This window comes from Impatiens glandulifera, chromosome 3 (assembly GCF_907164915.1).
Source record: "Impatiens glandulifera chromosome 3, dImpGla2.1, whole genome shotgun sequence".
In the NCBI taxonomy this organism is placed as follows: Eukaryota; Viridiplantae; Streptophyta; class Magnoliopsida; order Ericales; family Balsaminaceae; genus Impatiens; species Impatiens glandulifera.
The window spans coordinates 46,584,059-46,603,316 of NC_061864.1; the positions used below are offsets into that span (position 1 = coordinate 46,584,059).

A 19,258-nucleotide genomic window follows, 5' to 3' on the forward strand; every position below is an offset into this window, starting at 1 on the left:
AACCTTGAGTTTACAGAAAACTCTAATCAATGGATATCCTTAATAAGCTTGTTTTCGTGCTATGCAATTATCTAGGAAATTAACCCTCTATCAAAGACTTTTGAAAAAAAAACTAGAATAAACTCCCAAAAGCTAAGCCAGAGCTGCAATTTGAGAAAAACGTCTCATTCCCCTTTGTACAAAAGAACAAAGAGAGCTAGACTCGAGGCCACAAAAGAAAAAAATCTATACATATATGTATAATAAACGCTCTTGTGTAGGTTGAGGTGTTGAAATCACCGTTTGTGCTCATTCGGGCGGATGTCCCGATGACTATCTTAAGGGAAAAACGTATTGATTCCCACAGATACACCCTAGAAACTTTTTAAAAAAATTCTCAAAGCCAGAAAGTTGAAACTCTCTCTACGACTATACCAGGAATAATCGAACTTTTGAAAGATTGCGACCCAAGGCAAAAGCAACCAAAAATATAACATGATGGGACCTCACATCTTGACCGCCTTCCTTTCGAGTTAAGAGTTTGGATAATTGTCTACACGAGATTGAATTTATCATCTATATCTTAACATAGGAGGAAAAGGAACTCGGGCTTCTTAAGTGAAACAATCTCTACTAATTGCAAGAATGCTCGTAGCTTAATCCCAAACACATTTCAAATCCAAGTTACCATGATTCGTGAATAGAATAAAGGTTTCTTTTGTTTTCAAAACATCATTGGAAATAGAATTGGGAATAGTCCATCCCCAATTAGCTTTTATCAAAGTTCCCAACGCCACAGACAAATAAGACACCATAAAGCATGATAAAGTAACATGCATCCCTTCCTTGTGATAGGAGATAACAAAATGTCTGGTCGATTTTTCATCTATCTATGAAGATCATTTTGTAAAATAAAAGGGAAAAAGATTTTGTTGAAATATTCCCTAAACAATAGAAGTTCCTTCAATCTAGTTACGAAGGCCAGTTCACCAAATAAAGTGCCAAAGGGTCTCTCAACACGACCGATCGATGTTTCACTCAGTTGCGAATGACACTTTGTAAAGAGATAAGTTGTTATTTAGAACAACTCCTCTCATAAACAATTCCCAACTGAATTATGATTTTTCAGCCAGATATGTCATTTTGTATAAAACCTCTCCAAAGCCTTATATGTTGATAAACATAATAGGTCATTGTTATGATTCTTAAAGCTCTATTTTAATAGGCAACTATATAAGTCATTGTCATAACCTATCCCCTCAGAGTAATTGTTATCACCATCCCTAAGTAAAGCCCTATTTTAATAGGCCTCATGGAAGTCATTATTATGACAATCTCCAGCGTCAAATTCCATTTCTTTATGAACATAGCGTGATTGTTATCACTATTCTCCAGGAGAGTCTTATTTGTTGATAGGTATCCAAAAATAAGTCTTACCTACAGTTGATAAGACTACTCCCCAATCAAGTCCTATCTCTTGATAGACATTATCGATCATTGTTATGATAAAGCCCTAACTAAGGCAACCTTCGGGGTTATTATAATAATTCATTCTCAACCAAAGCTGTGTCATCTTACAAGCATATAGTAAGACTATTGTGATAGTCTATCCCCAACAAGATTCAACAAATAAAGAATGATCTTGTAGCATTCGGCCTATGAATCATGATTATAATTCATCCCAACATTTGTTGTCATCCAGCTTCTATCCTTCTACTTTATTATAGGTTGGGGTACGAATTTTAAATGTTCAACCTCAGACCCACATTTTCCAAAAACAATGAGTGTTTTATTCAAACTCGATTCGTGAGGGCATTCTGTAAGCATGAAAATTTGACATACCCCAATTTACAATAATATTTATAATTTAAACATAATATTTTGAATTTTTTAATTCAAAATAATCCAGATGAGAAGTCAAAATTAAATTAGGATTAATTATTGTGATAATTAAATCCTAATTAAAAAAATTATTTAAAAACCAAAAATAATTTGGGATTAAAATTTTGTATTTATTTTATCCAAATTAAACCCCAAAAGGGGCTAAATTAAATTATTTATAATTTTAGACATAAGTTATGTGTAATTTATGGTATAAAATAATTAAATAAATACTCCAAAATACCCAAAAATAAAATAAAATGAATATAATTTTAATTATGTTTTCAAAAAATATTTTTGTGTATTAATTTGGTGAATAAAAATGAAAGAAAAGGCTAAAAATCTATTTTAAATAACTCTTTTAATAATAATAAAAATTGATGATCTAGTGTGGCTGAAATTAAAGAAATCGACTACAGTAGGAATTTCATCCATCGGATGAGCGCTTGGTCTTCATCCAACTTGCAAGGACACTCCGCGTAGTCGGTTGTATTTGAGATGACATACGCCCGAGTTGTAGAGGATCAAGAGACATTTTTTAACTAAAATGTTAACGGAATGCCTGGCGTTGACAGACCGCCAACAGATCTCAATGGTGCGTTCCATTTAAATAAAACAACAATGCTTTGGTTATTTTCTTCGTTGAGACAGTGCGCACCGACGATCTTCCAGAAACCTTATCTTTGTCGTTCCTCATCTTTATCACTCCAAATGTTGCCCACGTGCACGTCTCTCCATCGCCATCATTTCATCTAGGGTTTGAATTCAAATCATAGCATAAAACTATGCATACGAATACAAAAGAGAAATGTATAAGATGAACTTCAGAAGCCTAATTGAATATGAATTCGGCTTTGAAATTGACCTAGCTTGAGTATAAATACTCCATAGGTCTCATTCTTTTAATCCATCGAAAAGAATCCAACAATCATAGCCTACTCAAAGATCTTCATCGGAGCTCCGACGACTACTTTTGAAGAAAATTTTCTGGTGTTCTAAGCTTTAATTCAGAGCTTTGAAAAGCTTTTTTTAAGATCATATGAGTGTTCAAACCCTTTTTATAATTATATTATTATTAATTTTTGAATTTAGAAATTGCACCAACAAAATCATTATATACAGTCTTACAAAAACAAGTTATGAGCATTTAATTTTAAATCAAGACTCTTATAAATAAGTTAGCTAATTATTTATACCATTTAAATTTAAATACAAATAAAAGTTTATAACTTTTAAATGAAATGAATATTCATTATCTTTAATTTACATTTTAAATTTAAAACAAATATGAAATATAAATTTTTCTAAATTTTATAATATTTATTATATTTTAAATAAAAATAATAGCTTAAATTTTTTATAATTGATGGGTGAGTTTTGAATTGTTTAAAAAAAAAGTATTTTATTATATTAATAATATTTAATTATTTAATAGTTGAGGTGATAATTATAGTTATGGGTGGTGTTCACATTTTATATTAAAAAAATATATATTTTAATCATATTAAAAATATCTTGATATGAAAACACAAAATCTACCAAGCTCACACTCAAGTCAAATACTTCCTATAAAAAAACAATCCTTATATGAACTATTTTATCTTTATTCCAAAAACGAACGCACGATGATTGATGATGACGCTATAGTGCGCTTAATGCACACACTCCTTAATCGTTACAGCTTTTCCCCAAAGCCAACCAACCACCATTGAACCCCTTTTCCAAGTGTCCCCACTTCCACCCTTCTTCTTCTTTTTCTTTTTCTAACATGAAGGTAGACAGAAGACAACAAGCTACAGTGGTGGTAAACTTTCTCTCTCCTCTTTCTTTCACTCATCACCACATATATCCAAACCTATGTGTTTTGTGTTTCTTCAGTTGCTCATAATCTGATTCTCATGTCCCATGATGATTAGTAGCTGGAGAGAAGTTGTTCATATCTTCTGAGCCCACCAACAACTTGTTTGAAGATCTTCACACGGATCGAGGTGCCAGGACTCCCAAGTTTTGTTTTTGTCTCTTCAAACTCCAATTAATCCTATATGTGGAGGTCTTTATTATTTCCTGAATTCAACCATTAATTAATTGAATGTATGGGTTTGAATGCATGTATGGATAGATGAAGTTATATAAATCTGTTTATTTCTGAAATTGCAGAAAAAGAGATGAATACTAGAGGAAGAACTAATTTCCAGTCTAATAAAGCAGCATCAATTAAGCATGAGAAAGTAAATTCCTGAATATTTTCGTCAGATTTCTTTCCCCTGTCTTATTAGATTGAAGTTTTGTTTGTTTGTTTGTATTCTAGCTAGCTAGCTCTTTGATCTTGTCCACTAGAGTCTGCAGAGATCCACTTTACCCACAATCCCCCCAACACTAATTTTATATATGCCAATTATATATAGGAGCAGGTTGAGGTTCATGGAAACAGGTTTATGGAAGGTGAGAAAGCAACCACAAGTCGAGGGGCTTCATATCAAGATCGAAAGAAGACATTACTTCAGGATGTACGTAACAGCTAGGAAGTTTATGCAATTAATTTTAACTTGTTTGAGATCAATCATGTTTGTGATGATTCTTTGCTATAATGTCAGGTTGGTAAGTTAAAGAAGAAGCTTAGACATGAAGAGAACGTTCACAGAGCATTAGAGCGGGCTTTTACTAGACCCTTGGGAACTCTACCCCGTCTACCTCCTTATCTCCCACCTCGTGTTAGTATTTTTTTTTATTTTGTAAAAAAGTATGATCACTGTACAAAAGATAAGACTAGAGTATCTATCTATATACTATTTTTTGATTCATTGATTGATTGATGACTTTGGATTTTTCCTTTTGTTTCTTTTGACCATTAAAATAAATAAAGATGCTGGAATTACTAGCTGAAGTTGCTGTTTTGGAAGAGGAAGTTGTTAGGCTTGAAGAACAAGTGGTGCATTTCAGACATGGGTTGTATCAAGAAGCTATTTACATTTCTTCATCAAAGTCAAAGAGATGCATTGGACATGAGTCTATGGATTTATATGATCCATTCCCAGTTAAGAATGCTAAACAGAAACAATCATCATCAAAGGTAACAACACTTCAGAATGAAGGACATCAATCATTTCTTCTAACGTCAAAGCAGCATTCACTCCCTTTTCCTGGTAATTTATTTAAGAGAAATATTACATATATCTCATCTTTCTCCTATTATGTTAATTGTTCTTCCTATTTCCTATATTATTATTATTTGCAAAGGGAATAATCAGCTGCAAGTAAATGCTGTAAAAAACAAGCTTTCACCAAATTCTAAATTGGCAACAACAAGCAGGACTCCTCCTCCTGTAAAGAAACCTCTTGCAACAGCATCAGAATGTAAAATTATATGGGGCCAATGTTCAGAAGCTACAAACATACCTACAAAAATTTCGGATGAAAACTTATCTAACAACAATGATACCCCAAACAAGATCTCGGAGAACATTGTGAAGTGCTTATCAAGTATTTTCTTAAGAATGAGCTCACTAAAGAATAGGGTGACAATGGACTCTTTACCTTCAATATTGGCGTTAACTAATTCACCTGATACGTGTGAGACAACAACTGGGTTTAAGGATCCGTTCAACATCTGCTTGGAATTTGGAAAGAGGGATATTGGCCCTTATAAGCATTTATTTACTGTGGAAGCTGCATCAATCAAGCTAAACCAAAAAACGACTTCTTTATTCCTATTTAGGAGACTCAAGTGAGTAATCCCATCTTTAGGATGTTGATTTTCTTGTCTATTGATATATTTTCATCTAGGGAGTTGTAGATATATATACATTGATCATTTTCCTTCAAATTACAGGCTACTACTTCAGAAACTTGCCTCAGTTAATATGAAAAGTCTAACCCATCAGGAGAAACTTGCTTTTTGGATCAACACATACAATTCTTGCATGATGAATGTAAGACACTAATCCTTTATGTTATTTTCTGATCACTTTTGAATACCTTTTCATGATCTGCTTTCTGAGACACTAATAAAGATAGTTGCACATAGCTAACGTATAATCTAAACCAATAATTAAAGAGTTTCTAATTTTTCTTTTTAGAAACCTCCTAATGGATATATATGCTGGTCTTTCTGATTGAATTGTTTAGGCATTTCTGGAGCATGGAGTCCCAGATAGTCCAGATATGGTAGTTGAATTGATGCAGAAGGTACTGCTGGCTAATGCTGATGTTTGTGGATTTTTAAAAGCTTTCCTCTTTTTTTTAAAAGTCCATATATAAATAAACTGCAAAGAAATCTCTATTTTTCATGTCCCACAAAGAGAAATTATTAGCATGTGTTTTGTTCATCTAATGGGATCAAGTTTTCTTCAATATAGGCAACAATAAATATCTCTGGACAAATGCTAAATGCGATCACTATTGAACATTTCATCCTGAGACTGCCTTACCACTCCAAATATGTAAGTGGTTCTTTACAAATTTGTCTCGGGCCTCCTTACATATAATACATGTACCTTGCCTTATATTTGTTAGTTACCACCAGACATTTTCGGAGGGCATAAAAAATGATGATACAACAATAGCACGAGGTGCCTTTGGGTTGGAGTTATCTGAACCATTAGTTACGTTTGCACTCTCCTGTGGAAGCTGGTCCTCTCCAGCTGTAAGTCAATGCAAAACTGAACTGGAACTTTGTCTCTTATTTACTACTTTTAAGTTTTACACTACAAGAATGAAAACAGATGTCTCATTTCTTCTTGCATCTGATGAATTTAAATTTCCTTTATGGTTGGTATCTGCTGTTCAGTGATTATTCGTTCATGTTAAGACATTGGATTATATCCAATATATATTTCAGCTGCCCGAAATACTGGATAATCTGATCTATAAAACTTTGTTGAATGAAGGTAAGGGTGTACACAGCAGCTCAGGTTGAAAATGAATTGGAAGCCGCAAAAAGAAACTACCTGCAAGCAGCAATTGGAATTTCGATTAGCAAGAAATTATTAGGAATTCCAAAACTTTTGGATTGGTATCTACTGGACTTTGCAAAGGACATGGAGTCATTACTTGACTGGATATGCCTTCAACTACCAAGTGAACTGGGAAAGGAAGCAATGAAGTGCCTTGAGAGTAGAGGGGTGGGGAATTCTCTTTCTGAATCTATCTATATCTTTCCTTACGAGTTCAAATTCAGGTATCTTTTGCACTTGCAGTAAGTTTTTTTTTTTTTACTATTATTATTGCCTTCTCTCACAGATTGAAAAGGGTCATGGGTACTTGTATTACAGTTATAGAATACATAACCAAAAGAGAAAATTTTCAAATTTGTCATGAATTCTGTAAGTAATTTGTAGTTCAAACTGTAACTAATTTATTATCCCTTATGTATACCTTCAAACATTTATTCTTTGTCACCTTCCAATTACCTTTCACTACATGAATTTACCCTTTATTTAGATCTGAAACTTGGCAACCCTCCAAATGTCAATTCTCTATTTCTGCAAGTTTGTTTCTTTTATTACTCAAACTAGTATGTATCCCGTGCATTTGCACGAGTAATAATAATATAAAAAATTGTGAAAAAAAAATATTACCATAAAATTTTTATGGACGGGTCAACCCACAATCCGACCCAAATATTCATTTATTCTCACATATATCCAAATTAACCACAGCTCTCGACCCGGCAATCCATACACTTTAAAAATTAAGCATTATTATATATATATATAGATGAGTACAACTCAATTTGGACTGACTAAACATCTTGATTCCTGCAAAGAGAACATTCTTTTGAAGGTAAAAACCCCTGGAAATTTCTGAGGAAAAACAATTCCTTAATTTTTTTTTGTTATAACTTTCATTGCAACTAATTATTTGAGTCAGAAAGTTGACATACAATAATAGCTGGCTAATTTTTTAATAATTTTTTAATTATTTAAAAGATTTTAATTGGTGATGATCTTGAAAAAGGTATATTATTTTTAAGAAAAATATTTAAAATTTATTAATATATAATAATAAATAATTTTTAAAATAATCATAATAAAGTCTAGAAATGTATTTTGAAACCATATTGAGCTGTTGAAAACCAACTCTCTAATTTATTTTAATTTTCATTTGTACAGAAAATGGATATGAGATTATGTTGAGATGTAAGTTCCTGATATACTTTTATTAAAAATGTGCACAATTTAATTTTAACAATATATAAGGGCTTATTAGATTATTAATGGTTAAAAAAAAAAAACAATCGCATGACATGTTGTACAGTTGTCCTATAGAACAGACACTGACAACTGCAATGACAGGGAAATGTTATAATGAATGATGATGTATGGAGGAATTTTCTTATTATTAAAAGATTTTATGCTGACAAGTCTAAAAACAACTTTTATTACGGACCGAATTTATGACTAATATGATGGAACTTATAGCGGTTTAGGTTTATTATAATAAATTCAATAGATTTGAATAATATTAAATGATGCTAATTTTGAGGAGAATGATATTTTTTTATAAATTTAAATTGTAATAATATATAGTTATAAAATAATTTATTTATTTTTAAATAAAAAAAGATTTTAAATTAATTAATTAATCATAGATAAATTAAATTTGATATTAAATTTTAAATCATAACTCAATCCAACCAACTTTATATATTCTAATTTATTGGGTCTATTTGTTAATATACTCATCTTTTCTAATCATTTTCTGAGTATATTTATATTTCTATTTACTTTATTAAAATACTCATCTCTCATCTCTATAAATTAATTAATTAATTTTATAAATCTAATATATATAATTAATTTTTTACTTAATTTAATAAATAAATTAAATAAAATATATTTATAAAATTAAATAAAAAAATAAAGTTATAGGTATTATTTTAATATCACACATATTTTTATGTTTACTTAATTTTATAAATATAATATATATAATTAAAATTAAAAATACTAAATATATTTATAAAATTAAATAAAAAAAATAAAATATGTGTTATTTTAATATCACCACAATTTTATAAATATAATATATAATTAAAATTAAACATACAAAATATATTTATAAAATTAAGTAAAATTATAAAATATGTAGATTATTTTTTTTATCACATATTTTATCTTTATTTAATTTTATAAATATAATATATTTATAATTAAAATTATAAAATTAAATAAAAAAATAAAATATGTGTTCTTTTAATATCACATCAATTTTATCTCAACTTAATTTTATAAATATAATTTATATAATTAAAATTAAATTTATTAAATATATTTATAATAATAAATAAAAAAGATAAAATTTGTGTTATTTTAATATTTGTGTAATATATTTTATTTAATATTTATATATAATGTATGTTATTTTAATATATAATATTTATATTTAATTTTATCTTATTATATATATTTTACATTTATAAATAAGTAATTATTGGATTTACAAAGAAAATATCTAATTAAGTATAATTAAATGAGTTTAGATAGAAAAGATGTATTTATAAAAAGTGAATTAAATTATAAAAATAAAAAAAATAATTAAATAGAAAAAAATTCAATTCATGCACCTTTTCATTTTTTATTTTTTTTTTAGATCTTAAACTGAAAAATACCCTGAATATGCAGTACATTTACTTGAAAATACCGTTTTAATGGGGAAATTGGACGAAATGACCTTAAAAATTGGGTTATTTGCCTCCGTGGTCATCCAATAATAAAATTGATCTGGTGACCACTTTATTTTTTTTAGACGAAATTACCTTTTCGCGTAACGCGAAGGGATTTCGCGAAACGCGAAGTGAAACAGTGTAAATATATATACTAAAATTTTTTCATTTTCTTCATTTCGTTTCTCTCTCTTCTCTCTCTTCTCTCTCTGTTCTTGTTCGTCGGCGGCGAAACGGCGGCGGCGGCGAAACTTCGGCGACAACAACTTCGGCTATGCCTTAAATCTACAAAGATAAGAAACCTTAACCCTGAATCGATGTTTATAATACAGATTTATGCTCTTATTTCCATATCTTAATTTCAAACCCTAACCCTAACCCAAATCGATTTATGTTCATGTTTCTAATATCTCCATCTGAAAACCCTAAATCAATTTATGTTCTTATTGTCTATTATTTTCATTTCAAACGATTTATGTTCTTTTTAATGAAACTCTAACCCTAAATCAATTAAATCTGTTCATATTGGTTTATTTTTGTTCATATTTGTTCATATTGGTTCATACTGGTTCATATTGGTTCATATTGGTTCATTTTTTGTTCATCTTATTGTTCTTATGTCGATGATGATATTTGCAGATCATATGGGTTCCGTTTCACGAAGGGCTTCTCGTTACGCGAAGGGCTTCTCGTTACGCGAAGGGCTTATCGTTACGCGAAGGGCTTCTCGTCTCGCGAAGGGCTTCTCGTCATCTTATTGTTTTTTGAATGTTGGAAGCTAGCAATCATATCCACTTCAACTTAAGGCGTTCTAAATAAGATTCGAACCCGCGATCTGCCACTTGAGTTAATCTCAAGTCAAACATTTTAAAGAAGCATTTTTTAAATATAAAAATAGAAGGTTTAGCCCAAGATAACCTCTTCACCTATTAATCTAACTTGATGGACTAATTCTATTGAATAAGACATGTTAATCTTTGACATAAAGAATGAGCTTGACAACTTGAATGGAATCAATCAATATTAATATTAAAGATTGTTTTCCTCAAATCATAACCAAATCAAAAACGGGACCCAGCCAGACACACAAACATTCTCTAAGGTGATTCTAAAACAACCCATATCAAATTGATCAAGATTACCTCAATTCCATCAGCTGTGAGAAGTAAAACAATGATCTTAAATAATAGTCCAATCTCAATTTCTCTATGTCAAATGTTCTCCTCCTCGAGTAGATTGACTTACCCGGTGGTTGAGGATCAACCACATCCAGCATTGCTTCAAGCTCATCAACAATTGACCTTTTAGCAGCTCTCACCATAAGATCAGCACCCTAAATAGTATCAACAAAAAACATAGTAAAAGATAAAACTTTGCAAAAACAAGACATGACTCACCCCCTCACTAAGAATTGATCGATTCCATATAAACAAGTTTTGTTTTTTGAATGTTGGAAGCTAGCAATCATATCCACTTCAACTTAAGGCGTTCTAAATAAGATTCGAACCCGCGATCTGCCACTTGAGTTAATCTCAAGTCAAACATCTTAAAGAAGCTTTTTTAAATATAAAAATAGAAGATTTAGCCCAAGATAACCTCTTCACCTATTAATCTAACTTGATGGACTAATTCTATTGAATAAGACATGTTAATCTTTGACCTAAAGAATGAGCTTGACAACTTGAATGGAATCAATCAATATTAATATTAAAGATTGTTTTCCTCAAATCATAACCAAATCAAAAACGAGTCCCAGCCAGACACACAAACATTCTCTAAGGTGATTCTAAAACAACCCATATCAAATTGATCAAAATTACCTCAATCCCATCAGCTATGAGAAGTAAAACAATGATATTAAATAATAGTTCAATCTCAATTTCTCTATGTCTCCCCCCTATCAAAATGCAATTCTACAAACAAACCCTTTAACATATAATTATAGAACACCTAAATGAAAACAACTCAATTGTATTGACTATTGAGAAAACCCTTCATCCATAACACTTAGCCGGTTTTCGTCTTGCTGTAAGTACTTCTTCACTGAATTCCGACCCATTTCTTTCAATATCTTCGCCCAAGATTAGATTCGTGAAGCCCTTCGCGAAATGAGAAGTCCTTCGCGAAACGAGAAGCCCTTCGCGTAACGAGAAGCCCTTCGCGTAACGAGAAGCCCTTCGTGAAACGGAACCCATATGATCTGCAAATATCATCATCGACATAAGAACAATAAGATGAACAAAAAATGAACCAATATGAACCAGTATGAACCAATATGAACCAATATTAACAAATATGAACAAATATGAACCAATATGAACTGATTTAATTGATTTAGGGTTAGGGTTTCATTAAAAAGAACATAAATCAGGGTTAAGGTTTCTTATCTTTGTAGATTTAAGGCATAGCCGAAGTTGCTGTCGCCGAAGTTTCGCCGCCGCCGACGAACAAGAACAGAGAGAGAAAGAGAAGAGAGAGAAACGAAATGAAGAAATGAAAAAATTTTAGTATATATATTCACACTGTTTCACTTCGCGTTTCGCGAAGTCCCTTCGCGTTACGCGAAAAAGGTAATTTCGTCTAAAAAAAATAAAGTGGTCACCAGATCGATTTTATTATTGGGTGACCACGGAGACAAATAACCCAATTTTTAGGGTCATTTCGTCCAATTTCCCTTTTAATGGGGTTGAATATAAATTTTTTTATAAAAAAATTAAGTTTTTTAATTTAAAAATATGCTAAACATACCGTTCAAATACTGAACATATACATTAGCGTTGAACATGAAAACAAATTAATTTTTTTTTTTATGATTTTTAACTAAAAATACACATGCAGTTTATTAGTTCTAAAGAAAAAAAATCAAATTGAAGAAGTTGAATCTTCAGTTAAAAATTTTTTTTCAATCTTTTTGCGTTTCTTTTCATTACACATGTGATAAATATAATAGTATTAGTGGATTTGTTTTCTTTATAATTTCGTTGTTTATATCTAGATTGGATTAACATTATTTTTGTTTCAACAAAGCTATACAGATAAAAAAAATGTCTGGTGATTTCTTGTGCATAGGACTCAACTTTCTTAATTTTTTATTTATTAATTAATAATATTATATATAATATTATTTATATTTAAATATATTATATTTTTAAATATTAACTACTTTATGTTTTTAATAATTATTTATAAATTATTAATAATAAATAAATTTATTATTCAATTATATATTTATTACTTTAATGTTTTTTATTTAAAATAATTTATAGATTTTAACTTAATTTTAAATATTAATATAAAATTTAAATTAAAAAATAATTTATTTTAAAATAAATTATATAAATAAATTGTTTTTATAAAATTTTATTAATATATATTTTATAAAATTTAATTAAAATAAATAATAAAATAAAAGACATCACTTATTAATAGAAACATAAATATTTTATATTTTCTTAAAAATAAATCCATGTACTATAAACTAATACATTTCATATGTTTATATTAAAAATATACTTATATTATAATAATTTTATATACTTTATTAATTAATAATTAAATAAATTATATTAAAAAGTAAATATAGAGAAATTTTATTAAAAATGATAAATAAAAAGAAAAAAATTATGATGGAGTTAAAAACAAGCTACAACTAAAAAAAAATAATAATAAAAAAAGCTTTTTTTTATTATACTAATTTATAAGCCAAATAACTTTAATGTTCCAAAATAAAGTTTGGGTATTTTATTAAAAAAATTCTATTGCATTTTTTTTTTAAATTATTTAATGTATCAACTAAAATAAAAATATTTTATAAAATAAAAAATACTAATATAATAATAATAATAATAATAATTCAATTAATTAAATAATTTCTTTTTTATTTTTATCTAGCAATTATTATTTTTAAGTAATAGAGAACTTAAATAATCTAGCATCAAATATGCCCTATAGATGGTTAGATTGTTTGATTTTATTTAAATAAATTAAAATTTCATCAACACAATTATTATTCTAATTAAATCTCTTAATGTCATTCATAATATTAAAAGAACAAGTTTTTACAATAGAAGACAGTACATTGAGATATGATAAGATAAAATAAAGGGGAGCTTATACCTTCCATGATGAATGTTATGATAATAAAACGAATTCGATCCGAAGAGAACTTCAATAAATAAATAAATAAAACAAGCTGTTTGAAATTGACTAATCATAAGAGAAAACTGAGACTAAGGACCGTGTGTGTGACCACTGAATTTTGTACAAATAGAAAGGGGCTAGCTACGTGGTCCATTTTCTTATCGAGAGAATGAAGAAGAAGAAGTGTCTAACAAACGTGGGCCTAACCTTCACATTGAAAATAGAGAATAATTAATTTTTGTAATGTCATGCACTCGTGCCCAAGCAAAACCTATCATTGCAAATGGCAAACTTAACTTAATATAAAAATCCACTATCATGCATATTTACTGTAAAATTTGTTTATTTCGAGTTCATAAGATTGGATTCTTATCACTACAACCAATAAAATCTTATCCTGCTTTTTGTTAGCGCATTATAGCATCGTTAACACTTAATATACATATTATTAAATCATTTATTCTCAATATAATTTTCTTCTTTTAATCTTTTCTGCTAACAATTTTATTTTTCAAAAATACTTGGTAAACAAGAAAAATATTTTATATATCTTCAAAAGATGTAAATTATAAAAGAATATGAGGACCGAAGGCGATCAGATTGGGAAATTTGAGCAGATGACCCTAAAAATAGGATAAAATGAGGAAAATGAGGGTGGATAATTTAAATAGCGTCGTTGACCCTCTTTTTTTAATGACAATTGTACCCTTGCGTAACGCAACTCCAGTTGCGTGACGCAACCGTATTTTTTTTTCGTCTCGCGATTGCGTGACGCAACTGGAGTTGCGTGACGCAATCGCGTAACGCAACACGCGATTGCGTAACGCAACTGGGGTTGCGTGACGCGATTGCGTAACGCAACTGGGGTTGCGTGACGCGATTGCGTAACGAAACTGGGGTTGCGTGACGCAACTGGAGCATTTTCGTCCAAAAAATTTCATAATTAAAATTATTTGAAAAATAAAAAAATAAAAAATTGCGTCACGCAACCTGAGGATGCGTGACGCAATAGGGACATTTTCGTCAGAAAAAAAGGGGGTCACCAGCGCTATTTAATTTATTCACTCTCACCAAACGCAATTTACCCTGTTTTTAGGGTCATTTGCTCAAATTTCCCATCAGATTGGGATCCCGTAAATGTCGACTAAACTAATTAACAAAAAAAGACTTAGTATTTAAATTTTCCATGATGTACAATTCTCACGAGAACATATAAAATATTATTAGTTCAAACTAAGTATAAAATATTAATAGTTCAAATTAAGTGAGTAAAACATATGGAATATAGATATGTAACATAATTTTAAAAAAAGACAAAAAAAAGTGTGAGTTCTGATTATTGGATCTTCTAATAACAATGATAAGGAAATAATATTTAAAGAAAAATTGGGAAGAACAATAATATTTGTTAAAGAGGAAATTTTTAAGCGTATTGGTGTATCAATCTTTGCAAACAACCATTTTCAAGTAGTAAATTAGTCTAGAAACCCTAAATTACTTATGAATACAAGCCCAAACCCATTAATAATTAAATAAACTATAATTACATAAGAGACAATAAAGATCACTAACTTTCAAATTTGCTAACAATCAATGTTTAGATTCACCATCTACCCCATAAGTTTGATTTGGTTCGAGATTCTTCACGTCAAGCAATTCTCGCATCTCCGCGAATTTGACTCTTACTAGTGCATTTGTTAGAATGTCCACACGTTTCTCTCTCGTTCTTATGAACTCTACGATGACCTGTCGGTTCTCGACACTTTCACGGATGAAGTGGAACCAGAGTCAATGTGTTTGTCGCATCCATGAAACAACGACTTTTTCATTAATGTTATTGCGGACTTGTTGTCGAAATAGAGGTTTACCAGCCTTGGTTCGCATCTGAGCACATCGCTCAACAAGTTTCTTAGCCAAATTCATTGACACAATACTGCAATAACTGTCATAAACTCCGCCACACATGAAGATAAAGCAACAGTTCGCTGATTATGAATTTCTACCATTGAGATAAAACACCATCCCTTTGGTGCTTTTTTATAGTCTATCACAAACTAGATCGCTGTCAGTAAAACCAAAAAGTTCTTCAACTTCTCGTCCTCTTCTTAATTGAATCCCATAGCTCGTCGTTCCCTTCACGTAACGAAGAATATATATTTTACTATATGTTGGTATAGAGTGGTAGGTTGCTCCATGTATCGACTCACTATGATAACTACATAAGAGATATCAGTTCGAGTGTGCGTCAAGTACCTAAGACACCATATGATACACCTATACTCCTTCAGATCCACTAAAATTCCTTCCACATCCTTTCTAAACTGCAAATTTGCTTCCATCAGATACTTGCTCGAGTTGCAATTCTCAATTGCAAACTATTTCAACAACTTCTTTGCATAAGTTGCCTACTTCACCTCGATGTTATCGTTCTTCTGGTCCACCTTGATACCAAGGTAGTACGAGAGTAGCCCGATATCACTCATCTCGAACTCCTTCATCATTTTCCTTTTAACTCCTCAACACCCTTGATGTTTGATCTTGTCACGATCAAGTCGTTGACATATACGCCAACAATGAGTACTTCTTCTCCATGGTTTCTCGTGTATACAACCTACTCTTGAGAACATTTCACAAAGCCGAGACTCATCATTCTCTTGTTGAGTCAAGTGTTCCATGCCCTTGGTGTTTGACATAATCCGTAGAGAGCTTTGTATAATTTGTACACCTTGTGCTCTTCATTTTTTATGATGAAGCCTTCAAGTTTAGCAGCGTAGACTTCTTCTTGGATGTTACCATTGAAAAATGCTGATTTGACATTCAAGTGATTGATCTCCCATCTACGGTGAGTTACAATGACATTCAAGAATTAGCCTAACTATGTTAAAGTTCGTCACCAATGCAAAAGTCTCTTCAAAGTCATTGCATTACTTCTGCACATGGCCTTTCGCTGCCAATCTCACTTTGTGCTTGAGGATTTTTCTTTCACTGTCTCTTTTCAACGTAAAAACCCACTTTAACTATATGGTCTTGTGAACGGGTGGTAAGTTGGTGATCTCCCATGTCTTGTTCTTCTTAAAGGACTCGAGCTCTTTCTTCATGGCCTCATTCCACAACTCTTTTGTTATCGCCTCATGATATGTTGTTGGCTCGTCGGTGGTGAGAAACAATAATTCATCAAGATCTATCTTTACCGGTGGTGCCTCCGCATAGACATCGACGAGGGAACATAGTTTGATAGGGACAACTTCGGTTGTGGACTCACCCGAGCTCTCTTGATTATGATGGGAGTTCGGTGTAGTTGTTGCGTTTTCCAACTCTACTAGGTTATCGCCCTCTTGTAGGATTCTGAACTCCATAGAGTTTTGTACAAGCTTGTTGTCATCGTTGTACCACTCCCACTTCTTCTCCTATTCGAACACGGTATCTCTGCTCACACAAATTTTCCCGCAAGTTAGATCAAGAAACATGTGCACTTTGCTTCCGTTTTTGACATCAAGGTACACCATGGCTTGACTTCAATCATCAAGCTTCTTGAGATATGGTCATGCTTTCTTAACATATCCGGTGTACTCAAATACTCTCTAGTGCTCTAGATAAGGTCGCTTACCGATCCATGCTTGGTAAGGATGCAAGTTCCTAACACCTTTGTCGTAAAGCGGTTCAAGAGATAAACTGCATGTCGCACCGCCTCTCCTAGAGATTTGTCGGTACATGCATGCTCTTGAGTAAGCTCCTTGCATCACCCATCACAGTACCATTTATTCTCTCCACCACATCGTTTTGTTGTGGAGTGTATGGTGCCGTGAGGTGACGTTTGACTCCTTTCTCTTTGCAGAACTCCACAAATTTATGTGATGTGAACTCTCCACCTCGATTAGTATGCAAAGTCTTCAGCTTCTGCTCGGACTTGTTCTCCACGAGCCTCTTGAACTTCTTGAATGATTCAAAAGCTTTCTCCTTTTTTCTCTAAGAATGTACACCCACATCCATTGACTATAATCATCAATAAGTAGAAGAAAATACTTGTTACCGACGAGTGATGGAGGGGTGATCGGACCACATAGATCTGCGTGCACAAGTTGTAAGGGATGCTCGGCACACAAGTTTTCTTGGTCAGGAAATAGTAGCATTGTTTGCTTTGCGATCATACAACTCTCACACACTTGGTTGGGATGTGTGATCTTCGACAGCCCTATAGCCATCTCCTTCTCCCCCATAATCTTGAGTGCATAAAAGTTTATGTGCCCAAAACTCGCATGCCATAACCAAACTGAATTTTTTAGCGATGTTAATAGAGAAATGGGTTACCTCGTCTCGAGATAAATCTTGTATAACTGATTTGGCGATTTCTCGACCTTCATCAACATAACGCCATTTTGGCCGAACATCTTTAGGAGCGAGTTGACTAAGATGATCATATTGTCTTTTTTTGTCGTCTAACCGAGACTTATAATATTACTTTTCAATTTTTGAATGTAATATACCTCACTCATTATACATTGATCACCGTTATTGCATTTGAACAAGATGGATCCTCGACCATTGATCTAGACGAGCGAGTCGTCTCCGAACTTCACATTTCTGGTGATTTTCTCATTGAGCTCATTGAACTTATCTCGATGACCCGTCATATGGTTGCTTGTTCCATTGTCAAGGTACCACACGTCGGTGTGATTATACTCATCGTCACTTGTGAGGAAGTTTGCCGTGACTTTCTCTTCATTGTGCAACACCACCTCTGGTTCCTCCTTAGACAATTCTTGCACGATCTCTTCAAGGTTTGTCTCCACTTCTTCGGGAAAAGTGTTCTTCACTTCCTTAGCAAACATTAATTATGTCTCCTCGTCATGAAAGCTAGTGAGGTTTGCCTCATTGTCGGGCCTTTTATTAGGGCACTCAGACGCGTAGTGCCCGTACTTTTGACAAGCGTAACACTTCACTATGCCCTTGTCTTTGTGGCGCTTGGTGTCTTCTTTTCGAGGTGAGTTTTCTTCACGACCTCTCCCTCGACCTCACTCTCATCCCCATCCTTTTCCACGACCTCAGTTATCTCCACTATTTCCGTTGTGACTCGATAATACAAAAGAAAATTTGGCTTTTTCGGGTTTTCTTCATTCGTGACATCAATTCATCATGCATGAGCAATATGTGTTCCTCCTCTTTGTCTCTGTAGCCGCGAAGTCTCGCATCATTGACTTTGAGACGACCAACGATCTCCTTCATAGTCATATTCTTGAGGTCACCAAATTGGTCAATTGTGGTAATGACTTGCATGTATTTTGTGATACGACTCTAAGGAACTTCTTGACAATGAAGATCTCCCCCACCTTCTCTCCTAACGAGCAGATACCAGTGACGATGGATGTCAATTTCATGAAGAAATCATCCACTAATTGCCCATTCTTCATGCGAATTGCCTCAAAGTATGTCTTCAAGATTTGCACTTTTGCCTCCTTGACTCTCTCCACTCCAACATTCATCGTCTTTAGCGTCTCCCACGCTAGCTTGACATAAACCTTCTCAGCCACCATGAAAAGGACGTCCATAAGGAGCACTTGATAAATGACGACGAGATCCATTCTATCCATTCATTCG

At 32.0% G+C, this 19,258-nt stretch overlaps 1 protein-coding gene across 1 annotated transcript; it reads left to right on the forward strand.

Moving 5' to 3' along the window:
* Positions 1 to 4,448: 4,448 nt before the first annotated feature.
* On the forward strand, positions 4,449 to 7,219 carry LOC124930280 (the record flags this gene model as incomplete). The annotated part of the gene is made up of 8 exons (XM_047470635.1): positions 4,449 to 4,571; positions 4,724 to 5,003; positions 5,098 to 5,584; positions 5,690 to 5,789; positions 5,986 to 6,045; positions 6,216 to 6,299; positions 6,383 to 6,502; positions 6,747 to 7,219. Coding segments are annotated over 8 exons (1,566 nt in total), but the record flags the coding sequence as incomplete, so codon positions are not given.
* Between the last annotated feature and the right edge of the window lie 12,039 nt (positions 7,220 to 19,258).